Source organism: Solanum stenotomum, chromosome 2 (genome assembly GCF_019186545.1).
Source record: "Solanum stenotomum isolate F172 chromosome 2, ASM1918654v1, whole genome shotgun sequence".
NCBI classification, from domain to species: domain Eukaryota; kingdom Viridiplantae; phylum Streptophyta; class Magnoliopsida; order Solanales; family Solanaceae; genus Solanum; species Solanum stenotomum.
In genome coordinates this window covers 2048354-2063636 of record NC_064283.1, presented here as the reverse complement: position 1 = coordinate 2063636, position 15283 = coordinate 2048354, and the positions used below count along the sequence as shown (strand labels likewise).

At 29.9% G+C, this 15283-nt stretch overlaps 2 protein-coding genes across 2 annotated transcripts; both read left to right on the top strand.

The window, feature by feature from the left end:
* Positions 1-80: 80 nt before the first annotated feature.
* Positions 81-4198, top strand: LOC125855050 (mannan endo-1,4-beta-mannosidase 7-like). The gene is made up of 5 exons (XM_049534699.1): positions 81-396; positions 1555-1749; positions 1901-2023; positions 3021-3214; positions 3707-4198. The coding sequence occupies exons 1-5, from the start codon at positions 82-84 to the stop codon at positions 4119-4121; spliced, it is 1242 nt and encodes a 413-aa protein (XP_049390656.1). The 5' UTR covers position 81; the 3' UTR covers positions 4122-4198.
* Positions 4199-5316: 1118 nt separating this feature from the next.
* LOC125855072 (50S ribosomal protein L31, chloroplastic) lies at positions 5317-6016 on the top strand. The gene is made up of 2 exons (XM_049534730.1): positions 5317-5456; positions 5544-6016. The coding sequence occupies exons 1-2, from the start codon at positions 5388-5390 to the stop codon at positions 5862-5864; spliced, it is 390 nt and encodes a 129-aa protein (XP_049390687.1). The 5' UTR covers positions 5317-5387; the 3' UTR covers positions 5865-6016.
* The last annotated feature ends 9267 nt before the right edge of the window (positions 6017-15283 follow it).

Here is a 15283-nt window from a genome sequence, read left to right as displayed (position 1 = left end):
AAACTGTATTACCTAATTAAAACTTACATGTGTACTTTTTCAGTTTTTCCTCTGTTTTAAACTGATTTTAAGAAAAAAAAAATGAAACTATATGTGATTTTTTTCCATTTCCTCTACTTTTTTCATCATGTTAAAGCAAATGTGATTAATGATGATTTTATCAAAACAAAAGGGATACATTTTACGTTAAATGAAAGTCCATTTTATGCAAATGGATTTAATGCTTATTGGTTAATGTTAATTGGCTCTGATCCATCACAAAGACATAAAGTTTCTTCTGTTCTTCAAGATGCTGCTAGCCATGGCCTCACTGTTGGTAGAACTTGGGCTTTTAGTGATGCTGGATATTCACCTCTTCAATTTTCTCCTGGATTCTACAATGAAAATATGTTTCAGGTTTTTAATCGTAGACTTTACATTGCTTTTCTTTTTAGCGTAATATGTTCTATCTATTAGATACACTTGAGTCGAGGGTATTTCGGAAATAACCTCTCTACCTACCTCTATAAGGTAGTGGTAAGGTCTGTGTACACTCTGTCCTCCTCAGATCCAAGGGTGGACTCATATAAAGTCCATTGGGTGCTCGAACACCCATTAACCTCGTTTCGGAATATATATGATTTGACTGGTCCATTGGCTCTTGGGTGAGTGCTTAAAAGCTACTCCCTCCGTCCCTTTTTAGTTGTCCACTTTAGAAATGACACACAGATTAAGACAACAATGATTAGCACAGTGAAGTTACAATTTTACCCTTATGACAACTTTTCACTTCAAAATTACAACCACTTATTTGAATTAAAGTGAAATAAATTGGAGGGAAACAACATACACTTTTACAATTTTCAAGAAGTGTAAATAAGGGTATAATAGGAAAAAATTTGTTGTCCTTTCTTGATTTGTCAAAATGGACAACTAAATAGGGACAACCAAAAAAGGAAATATGGACAAGTAAATAGGGACGGAGGGAGTATTTTATATTGTTGAACCTGAGTTCGAATCTCACTGTTAACATGTTTTTTTATATATATATTTTTGACTCCGCCACTTTCAGAACATCCACAACCTTAAAAACCTAGATCCGCTGCTGTAGTCAGATCTCACTTTGTCGAATTTCGCTGGGTATGTTGTGTTCAGACTCTGTCAAGTTAAATTCCAGATTTTTTCAAGAATTTGAAAGATGATAAAGAGAATTTCGATTTGTGTTCATGTCCAAACACAATTTTAATTTTTAGATATAAAAACTTTCTACTTTTTTTTTTCTTTTTAAATTTTACAATGAAACATGACTAAGAGTTCGATAAATGTGGCGATTCGTTCGATGCCTTTTCATGAAAACAGGGGAAAATGACTTATTCTGCAAAATTTAATCCCACAGCTCAAAATGTCCCTATTGGCTTAATTTTGTCTGTCAAGTTTTAAAAGACAAATGAGAAAAAAACACATTATTTGAGATTTTTTATTTTATTTTATTTTTTGCCATAGGAATGTTGTGTTATTGTGATTTAATGAGGATTAAGGTGTAATAATACTGTTTTTTTTTATAATTTTTGAAAGGGTTTGGATTATGCTATTCATGAAGCTGGGAAAAATGGGATTAAGTTAATCTTGAGCTTGGTTAACAACTATAATGACTTTGGAGGAAAGAACCAATATGTAAATTGGGCAAAATCTCAAGGTCAACCCTTAACATCAGATGATGATTTCTACACAAATTCTGTTGTGAAAGGTTACTTCAAAAACCATATTAAGGTATGTTACACAAATATAAACTTATATTTTCAAACTTTATTTAATAAAGAAATTGAAAGATTCCATGTCGGAATTTGTACCAAATGTTAGTTAGTCTGAATCAAGACAAACAAATTGAAACAGACCGATTGTTTTTGGTGATAATAAATAGGCAGTTGTAACAAGAAACAACAGCATAAGTGGAATTGCATACAAAGATGATCCCACAATTATGGCTTGGGAGCTTATGAATGAGCCTAGATGTTCTTCTGACCTATCAGGAAGTACTGTGCAGGTTATAACACTTTAATTTCTTTCATCTTTTTGCCTTACAAAATTAACAATTTCTAATCTCATGTTTTTTCATTTTTTTGCCTAAATGTTAGGCAATTGTTAATAAGGTGAAGGAGATAAAATGTGACTAGTTACTCCGTGATACACTTTTCTTTTTAGTTTATTTTAAAAAGGATACATATTTCTGAATTTGGATTTTATCCTTGTTGAGAATTTATAACTAAACAAATGTCATTACATGTTTACTGTCACGAGTTTCAAGAAAACTTTGGCCACACAAATGCTATGACATGTTCATAACCATAAATTTCAAAAGTTGTCATTTTTAAAAAAAAATTGTATCGACTTGAACAGACGGATTATAATTTTTCGTAGTCGTTCCGAAATTTAAGTGGCTTGATGTATACATGAGTTTATGGATAGAGCTAGAGTTCTAGTTATGAGTTCGACATAACAAATTTAAAATTCTGATTCGGACTCCTGTTAAAGAAAAATATTCAACATTTACCATTATTATGTGTGTATTCTTCTTCCACATAAAGATAACTAACTCCATGCCAAAATTCAGAGTTCTTTTCAGCCTCTCATTGTGTGAGTTAGAAGTTGGGTAAACTTAAGTGGAAAATCCTATTTTTCATGTGAATAGCTTAATAGGATTGGGCAACGTCCCTACCTACTTTGGCCCTTATGTAAATTAGGTAGTGTGTCCATTATTCCACATAACAGTACCATATTTTGTGACAATGTGTTGGTCTAATGTAAATTTTTAAAAAAATTTGAACTTAATATATATAGACTATAGTTTGAGACGATGACAATAACTTACTAAATGCACATTATATAATGTACATTCAGGGGTGGAGCTAGAGTTCTAGTTGCGAATTTGACAGAATAAATAACTTTGGTCAAAATTTTTGTTTTGCTAGATGAAATGTTTATATTTACTAATTTTCGTGATTAAATGAAATAATTTAATCATAATTATACTTGTTTTACAGAGTTGGATTAGTGAAATGGCTTCATATACTAAATCCATAGACAGTAATCACCTAGTAGAAGCTGGATTAGAAGGATTTTATGGAAATTCAGATACTCAGAAGAATCCAAACTTTCAAGTTGGAACAGATTTCATTGAAAATAATCAAATCCCAGAGATTGATTTTGCCACTGTTCACTCATATCCTGATCAATGGTACTTACCTAAAAACCTCTCGCCTTTTTTTCGTGTTTAATATGATAAAAGTCATTTTTTCCAAAAGAAAACATTTTCGATGAAATCAATTGCTCTTGAAAAATATTTTTCAAAAAAAATACATTAATAACTACTACCCTTTATTTCATTTTAATTCATTTGTCTTACTTTTTGATCCATTTCAGAAAGAATATTTCTTGTTTGACAACTTTTTAGTTTCAACTTTCCATCTAACATATTTAATGTCACGGGATTTTCGTACATTCAACATATCTTTAGTTTAATTCTACAAAAATTAATTATTCTTTTTTACTTTCTTAAACTAATTAAACTCCACGTCAAGTAAATCAAATCCAGACAATCAAATTGAAATGAAGAGAGTAATAGTATAACATATTTTGAGTATTATAAATTGACACTCATAATGTCTAATTGGTCTTATTTATGAAAAATGACTTCTGTCGTACCAAATCATCACGATTCTTTATGTAGGTTGACAGGTCAAGATGATGAAGCCCAACTTAATTTCCTAACCAATTGGCTCAAAGTTCACATTGAAGATTCACAAACAATTCTCAAAAGGCCTATCATATTTGCTGAGTTTGGCAAAACAACTAAAGGCCCTGGTTTTACACCACAACAAAGAGACATAATCTTCAACACTGTTTATTCCTCTATATTTTCATCAGCTAAAGGCGGCGGGGCGGCGGCAGGAGGGTTGTTCTGGCATATTTTGGCTGAAGGAATGGATTCATTTAAAGATGGATATGAGATAATTTTGAGTGAAAGTTCATCTGTTTCTGATATAATTATCGAGCAGTCTAAAAGGCTTAATAAGATTAGGAAAATGTATGCAAGGTTGAAGAATATAGAGAAGTGGAAGAAAGCAAGGAAATTAAAGGATTAATCATGGAAATTAGAAAGAATTAATTTATGTTAGACAATATGGATGAGATGAATTAAGTTATAATTTTAAGTTAGCAAGAAGTTGGATAATGTTTTTTGTAACATGTTATATGTCAAGAGGAAGTATTCTAGTAGTGCTTTATAATGGCTTAAAATACATCGATAGTGTCGATGTATCTAGTGTAATTTCATATGTTTTACCTTATAAAATTAGAGATGTTATTAATTGAATGGCTAGTTCAAGAATTAGAAAGATTTCACTTTTGTTTATTTAGATATTTTTTTTCTTATCGAAGACTTTGATCAAGACAAGAAATTATAAATACAAAATGAAAGAGCAAAATTCATGTCGGGTTGAATTAATTTTTCAATAAGTAGTAAAAAAAAAACCTTTGGTAAATTCTAGATACAAATCAAATGTTGATACATATTATTTTCATACAACAAAACAAATAATCAATAAAAAATAATATCAAAATAAATTGTTTCCAAACCAAACGACTCCAAGGAGTTTAATCTATCTTTGAAAGGGTATTTGCAAAAATGACCCTTTCCTACTCCATGGGTTTAAGTGATAGCCCAAGAGATGGATAACTTGCAACAAAAAAATCCACTAGTTTAGGAGTTAATTACTCAGATACACGCTAGTTTGTAATAATATGAATCTTATCAAATTTTGGTGTGTCCAAATATGTCCAGATACATATATTTCGCGATAATGAGGTCAAAATTAGGTGTAATTTACTTTAGATACAATGTATACAAGTGGATTTGTATATAAGATACATAGACATCTCACTCACCGCCCTTTCTCTGATTTTTCTCACCACTCTCCTATGTATCTCATATGTATCTGGTATCCCGGGTGCATGCGAATCACAACAAATACATACAAATACATGTATCTAATGTGTATCTAGTGTGATTCTCATGTATTTGGGATACACAAACAAGTCTCGCTCGCCTCTCTTCCTATTTCAATGTATATGGAGCAAAAAACATGTATCTAAGTTAAAATCTACTATAAATTATTAATTAGTGATATAAAATGTAATTATTTTAAACTATAAAAAAGATAATTAGTAAATAGTTAGGACTATTTGTGTAATTAGATAGTTTCCATCAAAAGGATTTAAAACCAGAGCCCAGCAAGCAAATAAACAGCCCATTGCATTAGCCAGCCCAGTAACCTCAGATAAGCAATCTAATCTTCAACCCGTTCCTCTTTTCTCCATCTCTCATTCCTTTTTCTGCAAAAATACCAACAATGGCGCTCACTCTCTCCAACACTTTCCTTCAAAAAAATGTCGCTCCCCCTGCATTCTCCCCCAAGAAGGTAAATCCCCAAAAATCTCCATACCCATAACTTTTTTTTTTTTTTTGTATTTGATAGTATATGATTGTTGAAAATTGAAATTTGCAGATGGGAATTGGGAGCAATCAAATGCGATGGAGCTGCAGGAAGAAGGACATACACCCGCAATTCTACGATGACGCTAAGGTTTACTGTAATGGAGAGCATGTGATGACAACGGGGGGAACAAAGAATGAGTACACAGTTGATGTTTGGTCAGGTAATCATCCTTTTTATCAAGGTAGTCGTTCACAGCTACTTCTTGATGCTGACCAGGTAGAGAAATTCAGGAAGAAGTTTAGTGGGTTAACACAGATTATGCAAATTCCAACTCTCAAAGGAGAGATTGTGCTTCCTCCTAAGAAGAAGAAACCTACTAAGAAGAAGTAGACTTTATTGTGTGTTTGTAATTCCCTTAGTTCGTTTCGTAAATGAGGAAATTGTTGGAGAATTAGGGGTTTTGTGTTTGTATTTTGATGGTTTCAATTCTGAACTCAGTCTATTATTTGAAATGGAAGTATAAAAATTGAGTCTTTGTTCTTGGAATTGCTGTTGTTGTTATATGGTTCATCCATTAGTTGGGCTGTTAGAGCATTTAATTTGAATGCAGTGAAGTGTCTTATTTTTGATTGGCATTATTGCTTCAACTATTTAGAATGAGCCTAATAGAACTGAATGGATACAAAAAAATTGTATGAACTTAAAAACAGTTTGGATCAGGTGTAGTTCATTGATCATAGTTCACGTTCAATAGTTTCAAATGAGCTGTCTTTCACCCCTTTGCCTGATAAACTGAACGAAACTTGTCTGTTTTGCACAATCTTGGTGTAATGTTATTCATGTGATAGGAAAGGCTGATTGTTTCGGGGTTTCAGCAGTCCCTTGAGTCCTTGACAAAGTAAAGATGAAATAAAGGCTGTTATAGATTTGGTGTCTTGTCTTCTGTTTGGTTGCATTAGCCAAGCGTTCTAATTAGTTGTACTGGTGCTGTGGTGCACTTCCATTCTTGCAGTTTACTGTGTAAAATGCTTTTTGAGAATTGTATATCAAGCTGGCTGGTTTCTTTTCATACTAAAAAAGGGAAGGTGCCGGTTTAAAACAAGTCGCGTAGGTTCTTAAGAAAGATTTTTTTGTTTTGTAAAGCGAACTCTGCATTCAACTTTTTAATTTATGTCTTTGTTCCTTTACCCTACTCTAGCCTTTTTGAGGATTGCATATCAAACTCTCCTTTCCTGTTGGTCTACTCTCTGTAAGAGTATGAATCTTGTAACATTATGTCTTTATTCATTTCCCCTGTCTTTTACATTATACGAAGCTTTCTAATATCTGGTTCCTATGCTGCTACCAATCTATTAATCAAGAATTCTTAGCATTGCCACTATCAGATGTCTTTGTGAGTACACACAAATGTACAATAGAAGATTATCATTGAAGGAGTTTGGGATTGATTATTGTCCAGAAGCATGAGTTTTCGGTTGATTATTTGATGTTTTTGCCAGTTTTCTACTTCATACACTAAGCCAAAATAAAACCATTCAGGCATGCATATGTTCTCATTTGACAGGGACCTCTTATTTTCACACTGAACTTATAAGATGATTTATCTAGACTGATCATGGTAAAGTGGTTATTTTGCTACACTGATTATCTGGTTTTCCTGAAGACTTATTTCAATGGCTCTCAAATATGTTTAAAATGGATTAACATTTGCTGCTATGGCTTTGGAGCAATTTCTGGATTCAACAATAGGCTCCAATCTATGTTGCTTAGACTCTTCAAAAAAAAAAAAAGCCGACCTGGTGTACAACAATAATTTTGGAGAGTCCGAGCAACATAGGGTCCAATTATTGAAACTGGGAATGCTGAGCTCCAGATCAGCAATCAGCATTCTCCCGATTCCTATGCCATAACGCCAATGACCAAATGTCATAGCTTCTCCATGAATGTTTGGTTATTTTCTATCTAGCTTCTGTCTTGGCATATCTATCTGATCTCTGGGGCATCTACTGGTGTGTTTAACTTCTGGTCTTGGGTTTTTTCCTTTTAAAATTTCTAGTTCTTGCAAGTCACCTAAGTAGCTAGTAAGTCTCGTAATCAAGGGTATGAACTTGTTGTCAATGAAGTAGTGGAGAGACATGGGTCTCAAGTTCATATTCCAGTTCCCATTTGTCCAAGCTTTGATAGGGAGAGCTACACCGTACATGTGCTGGTGAGAGATAGCAGGTATCTAGTGAAATTAGTTGAGGTGAGTGCAAATTGGTTTGGATACTACTGTCATAAAAATAATAAGTAAGTGGTAGGGAATATAATGTTACCACTTGCGTGACGTGAATTATCAAATAACATTTTGTTCTCTTTTATTCTCAATTGCCTTTTTATTTCTAAGCTACTTTAAGGAAGTGAAATACAAGTTTCCAAGTACTACGTACATACAAAGGTCAAAACTTATTCCCAAATTATATATGATTGTTTCCACATTTTTAGCCCATCAAACTGAAATTCCTACAAGTACCCAAATTCAACTTTTACGTTCATATTTTAATTAGGTATTAGCTTTATCCTCATTTTATGTCAAAAAAAAAATAAGTCAGTCTACATTGGAAACACTAAGCAATTTACTTAATACCGACTACTTTGTTGTCAGCCATAATTGCGCGTTATAATTTGGACGCGCAGAGGAACAACGAAGTTGGGGAAAAATTGAGTGTAGCCGTGGATTCTTTTCCAAGACTTCAAGAAATTTCTCGAGAGAACATGTTAAGGATTTTAATACCGTTGTTTGTATTTTTATAAGCTAGATAAAACTGTTTTTGATCATAAATTCTCAAATCAAAATAAAGATATCCGACTAGGGATTTTTAAGAAAATATGATTGCGTTACTGTGTCAGAAGAAGGATAGCTATACTGATTCGGTATACTCTAAAAACACCCTCGATACAATATTGACGATCTCACAAAAATAAAATTTCACATAAAATAGCAAATTAAAAAAAAAATAACTGAAGCAACTTAAAGTAACACACGTTAAAGAGTATACAAAAATAATGTGTACCTAAATAATACTATTAGAAGGAGAAGAGGTGAGGTGGGGTCTAGCCCCTACCTGTCCCATATAATTAACCCTCCATCCTAATTTTTGTCTTTTAAATTTTTTTATTTGAGGTCATATTTTTAGTCTGCTTAAGTTATATCATGTTTTGTCTAATTACCTTCTCCAATTCTTTTTCGATCTATTTCTACATCTTCTAATTCTTGCTACATCAAACGTCTCTCACTTTTTTACTGATGTATCCTCACACCTCATCTTCACATGTCTGAATTATCTCAACCTTGTTTCCTCATCTTGACCCATATAATTTTTTCTAATCGTATCTTTCCTACTATGTGCACAATCCATCCAAACATCTTCATCTCTGCTATCTTTATCTTCTGAATGTAAATGTTCTTGACTAGCCAACACTCTACGCCATATAATAATGTTAATTTAACCACCATTTTGTTGGACAGACCTTTCAGCCTATCATATATTTTTTAAAATATACCACAATTACCAGTAAATTACAAGTCTTCGTCCTGATATTAATTAATTACGGTAGATTTTTTCTATTTCAAACAATTGGTTGAGTTCCCTTTTATCGTTTTTTTTTTAAAAAAAATTTCCTTATTTGGTTAGAAATTGGAATTATTGGGTCGGTGAGGTGGGGTCTCATCACAAATAATGGCTGATAAAATTAAGTTTTAATTTGTTGCTTCTGTTTCGACAAATAAATATTAATTGCACTTTCACTTCATTATCATCATTATCATCATCAACATTCATTATCATTATTCATCATTACTAATAAGCGAAAGTTTCGTGGGACATTCAAAAGGGTATGTCTGTCATTTTCTCTTCTCCTTTTCTTCTCTCTTAGACACGTGTGTTTTCTCATTCTGAAAAATTGCATTTCACTTCATTGTTACCACCTTCGTTTCTCTGTCTCTCTCTCAATTCCATTCCATTTCATTCTCATTAATTACTCAATTTATAATACTGTATTTTATAAAGTATATATATATTACAAAAATGTTACGTATTTTATTGTTGTTCCTTTTATTTTAATTTATTTGTCTTACTTCCTTTTTAATTTATAGTATACTCAAACATTACGTTTAAGATACTATAAATTATTATAATTAACAACTTAAAATATATTATTACAAATTTGAAAATTAAATAACATACACTATAAATTACAATAATTAAAAACTTAAAATATTTTTTAAAAAAATAGAAAGAATTTAGTTGAGTTTTAAAATTTTTGGAAAGCAGATGTTCATCGATATACTTGCTTCCCTAGCAATTTTCTTAATTTTATGCTGAAATAATATTGTACATGACTACTTTAGAATTGTACTTTCTCTTTATAGGACACAAAAATCAGTTCACAAGTTACTTTTTTCTTTTATTTCAGTCGCAAAGTGGGGCTATTTTCCATGAATGTGGGGCCCTTGTAGCTCTCTATTTCACTTCTTTCCAATTTCATCTTAATATATGGACCCCACTTGAGCAATGTTCATTTCCATTCTCTTTTGTCCTCATGACCATTTCTTCAAATTTTTTCACTTTGTTTATTTCGTGGAAAATTAACTTTTTGTAATTTAATTGCTCAATTTCTTATATTTTAGTTACAAAATATATTAGAGGTATAATTTTTATTAAAAAATTAAAATTTGAAAAAGATTTAATTGAGTCTTAAAATTTTATCAGTGTCACATGAATATAAATAGATGGAATAACATATATTATTAAAAATTACATAAAAATATTATAAATCACAATAATTAGCAATTGAAAATATTTTGATTTGCTCTCTAATTTCATATGCCCCATTTACATTGAAACAGAAGAAGAAGTATCATATATAATTTGAAAATGAAGTGAATGTTTATTTCTATACGTGTGTCTCATAATAAATCATAAATATTTATGCTGCTATAAATTATTTGATTAAATATTGAAAAAGAGTTAAATTGATAAAGTAAGAAATCTAAAAGAATTACAATTTTTTTTTACGTAAAATACTATAAATCATGACTTAAAATATTTCAAAATCATATAAGAAAATTGAACCTGACTAGAGATAAGTTGCAGGAAAATGACTCAAGAATTTCATTGATTTTGTGCTTGACTTTTGTTTTCCTTTCGTGTTTATGATTAGTGGTAATTATAATGTGGTTTCTTCCCAATTAAATATATCAGAAAGTAAAGATTCCATGAGAAGCTTCTATTTCCATTTTACCCATACAAATAGTTGTGCTTAGTAGTACTTTATTTGTTAATTGGAACATGAGTAACATATATTATTCAAAAATTACGTAAAAAATACTAAAAATCACATCAAACTAATAACTTTAAATATTTTTTTACAAAAAAACATATAAAATATTGGTTGATTTTTCAAAATTTGAAAAAAGGAATTACATATATTGTGTCCATGATTAAGATTAAAAAAAAAAAAAACATATATTGGGCCATGCTGGTACTTCCTTAGTACCGAACAATAAAACCCTTCCATCTATCCCTCTACTAATAGAGTAGTTAATACACATGGGTCCCCTTTAAAATACATTACTTTATTTATTACTACATTTTCACAGACAAAAAAATTTGTGTTTAGAGTGAAAAAAATATCGAATATTCAAAAATTATGTCTTTTTACGTAAATAATACTATAAATCACAATAATTAATAATTTTAATATTAAAAAGTTATATGAAAATATTCAATTGACTCTCAAAATTCTATTGATACCACATAAAATGAGTTAGACGATAAATATATATTGTTTGAAAATGACGTAAAAAATATTATAAATTACCTTAGTTAAAAAATAAAATACATAAAAAAAAATCAACTGACTCTAAAAAAATCTATCAATGCCGTATAAATTGAGACATGAAAAGTAACATATATATTATTTGAATATTACGTTAAAAAAGTACTATAAATAACAATAATTTACAACTTAATATATGTAAAAGACATACTTTTAAAAAAGGTGGTTAATTTTAAAATTCTATATATGCCACATAAATTAAAACAAAGAAAGCACAATAAATTATTTTTAAAATTATGTAAAAAAGTACAAATAACTTAAAATATTTTTAAAAGCATATAAAAATTTAGATAACTTTTCAAGTTTCATAATATTACATAAATTGAAACAAAAAAATAATATATATTGGGCCCCGTGCTGGCACGGGGCTTGTATCTAGTCAATTAATAACTGAAAATTGACAAAACCATAGGCCTTAGCCTTGTTTAAAGTCAATAAAATGGGACTGCCAAAAATTGGTGAAAATCTATAATATCAATTCCATAAAATCGTGTTGTCAAATTAAATAAGTCCAATGATTAGAGTAACATGGCACTTGCTAAATAAATCTTTTACCTGCTTCCTCCATTATTCGTTTGGAATATAACCAATACACTTTTCACCAAGTATACACACAATTATATTCGAATAACTTTTTCTTCAACCAGAAAAAAGTGGGGGGAGAAAAACGTAGTTTATGAAAATGTTCAACATACTACGTACTCTTCCTTAGCCAGCAAGAATTCAGAAAAAAAAAATTACGAAATATTTACGTATATTCTATCCTCCTCAAATTATCAGAAGTAAGATTATACTACTACATATGTTATTGTAGCTGGCTATCTAACGTCAAAAAATAAGGCATGCAAATAGTAATAGTGGATGCAATACATATTTCTAAATTCAGTTAACCCTAACATTTTTAGACATAAAACATATATATTATAAATGATAAATCCTAAAGATATATTTTTTAAAAAAATAAATAGTAAATAAATATTAAACCTTGTTAAAATTAAATTTTGAACTCGATGGATCGCCTCTGATTGAGTGGTTACTTGTTGATTGAGCTACTCACTAATGATGTGTCTGAAAACAACTTTATCGACATCCTTATTATCTAATGATTAATATTTTTTTCTATTCGAATAATTTGCGTGACATTGATTGACTTGGTAGAGTTTAAGCAAAAAAAAAAGAATTCTTAAAATTTACGATCTAAAATAAATATTACGTAGTTATTTGTGTGGCTATTAAATATTAATCATCTCATCAAGAATAAAAGAGAAAATTTAACTTTAATTCTTTCTAATAATTGAAAAATGACATTCTTTCGAAAATGAAATTAAAAAAAAAGTGTACCACATAAATTGAGACAGTTTGAGTACTCCTCTATTTTTATATCTTTCAACCTAGCAATATGGCTTAATAATTTTCGTATTTATTCACTAGCTTTATCAAATGTTTGACATTGACCCACAATCTACTTCTTGATTCACTTTTAAGTACTTTTTCTCGTAGTCATCATAACATAAATATACAAAGATTAATTAAATTGAAACCAATTAGAGATGGGAGTTTCTTGTCAATTTAATTTGTATATTTTAAACTTGTGATGCCATTTCCTAGTACAAGTTCAATCAAACTCAATTGGCCATTTTCGAAATAATCCTTTTAATATTGCAAACATATTGCGTTAAAAGGAAATCAAACTTACCCTTTAACACATGAAATAATTATGACGGTTAACTTTTGTTGCTAAAAAAACAAAAATCGATGTTGGTTTTATTTTGCGATAATTTATACTGGTTCTTTTATTAGCTATTTAATATTTAGTAACACATTAGCAACAAATTTCATTTTTGGATAATTATGATAGATTTAAGCATAAATTGAGGGATAAGATTGAGTCCACTAGAGTTGTCAAGGAGAAGAAAAAAGGGTAAATAAAGAAAAAAGTAAAGTGGGAAACGAAATGATTACAAGAAGCAATGATTGATAAATAAAAACACCAAAAAGGGTTAGGGATAAAAAAGGGTTAATAGTTGCAATCTGTTAAATGTTGGCCAAAATTAATCCCTAGAGATATATTAATCAACTTTTTCATCTATAGTAGGACATTTCTCATTTAAACAATTAGCGAAGGCCATCCTTTCGAGGCAAAAAACTACATATACTCTCCTTCAATTTATACGATATATTTTTCTAGTCTATTTTTAAGAAAATAATTTTAGAACAACTTAGTCAAAATTCTCGTTTTATCATTTGATTAAATAATTTATAAGTCACACGTACGAATAATCATAAAGTGTTTTAAATCACAAATTTTAATAATTTGTTTTTCACTTTTTTTACTTTTGTGAGTAACATAAATTGAGACGGATACGATAATAATACTAATTTATTTCTTTTAACTAAATTCAAGGGTGTAAACAATTTTTATTTTTTTTTACAAACTTTACCTAATTCTCAATCAGTCTCTTATCATTACTGCCGAAAGGCTTGACCCAAGTTGCTCTAAGTGCCGCTCATTTCTTAGCATTTTGAGATATTGTTAGCTTAAAATCAGGATTATGACCCCAACCTTTTGCTTTTCTTAAAAAACAATATTTTTGTATTTAGTAATTGAATTGGATAAACTAATTCAAATTCATGTTGGGTGAGTGGTAAGACTTATTTAACGCAGAAAAAATGCTTACTAATATATTTTTTCTTTCGTATTAAAAGTTAAAATTTAAAACTTCTAATTAAGAATAAAGAATAAATAGAGGTGTTCTATCCGTCCAATTTCCATCACCACCCCTTTTTTTTCCAATCATTTGCTTTTCAAGTATTTTATAGTATTGTAGGACGAAATTGTTATATCGAAACACTCATTATTATTATTTCATGAAAAATATATGACTTTATTAGTCGTACTTTTTTAAAAAAATAATAAAAAAGTTTAGAGGTAGGGAAAGGGAAAATGGAGAGGGAATTATAAAGTGGAGAATCGAATACTCACTAACAAAGTGAGAGTTCAGATAACCAACTGAGCTACGAAAATTCCATTATTATTAGTCATGTTAAACAACAATAGTTTGCATTATTTTCATTTTCTTAGAAGATCAGGATAACAATCCCAAGAGATCCACAAGCGACTTTCAAAGCTGCCTAGACCTATATGCTATATATACTAGTATTTGTTTCTAAAATATTATTCTAGAAAATACTCTTCAAACCATATGTTTATCTCTGTATATCATTGTAAATTAAATTAGCTTTAGAATAGGCTTCGGGCAAGTTACTGACATTGTATAGGAAATGATAAAGAAACATCATGAGAACTTGATAGCAAGAAAAATATATACATTAAGTTCGAATTGGTGTAATATTAATTTTAATGATGTGATGTCTTTGGGATTGGTTCAAAGAGAGTAATATCACATTATTTAAGAGCATTTAAAAATTATTTTAACCCAATAATTAATATCAGAGTCAATATTTAGAGTGACATACAATTCATATGCAAACAAGTTGATCAAGTGATGGGTCATAGTTACTAATGTCTAATGGACCATGTAGAACTTAATACAATGAAGAAATATTGGATGTGTGAAAAAGTTTCACGTTGATTGGTTTAGTCTAAAGAAGATAATTATCTCATCATATACGTTAAGAGTATTTTTGAATTATTTTAGCTCAACAATTTGATACCTACATGCGTTCTAATTAATTAGATGCACTCACATATTGCTCTTGATCATTATAATTCTAAAGCAAATATCAAAAACAGTACTAGTTGGTGAAAGGAATCACATTAAGCTTGGCTGAGATTGTTCTTTTGGTACCTAAAAGAAGAATATCCCATTTAAGGCTTACTTACTTTTAAACAGTTTCACATACTAGTAACAACAAAAAGTAGTTGTTTATGCTAAAGTTCAATAATCCTATCCATGAAAACCCTTTTT

What these genes read in the sequence shown, in the direction of transcription:
- LOC125855050 (XM_049534699.1), top strand. Translation starts at nt 82, where the DNA reads ATGAAACTATATGTGATTTTTTTCCATTTCCTCTACTTTTTTCATCAT. An exon ending in ACTTCAAAAACCATATTAAG is followed by an intron (nt 1,750 to 1,900) that starts GTATGTTACACA and finishes GATAATAAATAG; the next exon opens with GCAGTTGTAACAAGAAACAA. An exon ending in TATCAGGAAGTACTGTGCAG is followed by an intron (nt 2,024 to 3,020) that starts GTTATAACACTT and finishes CTTGTTTTACAG; the next exon opens with AGTTGGATTAGTGAAATGGC.
- LOC125855072 (XM_049534730.1), top strand. Translation starts at nt 5,388, where the DNA reads ATGGCGCTCACTCTCTCCAACACTTTCCTTCAAAAAAATGTCGCTCCC. An exon ending in CTGCATTCTCCCCCAAGAAG is followed by an intron (nt 5,457 to 5,543) that starts GTAAATCCCCAA and finishes TGAAATTTGCAG; the next exon opens with ATGGGAATTGGGAGCAATCA.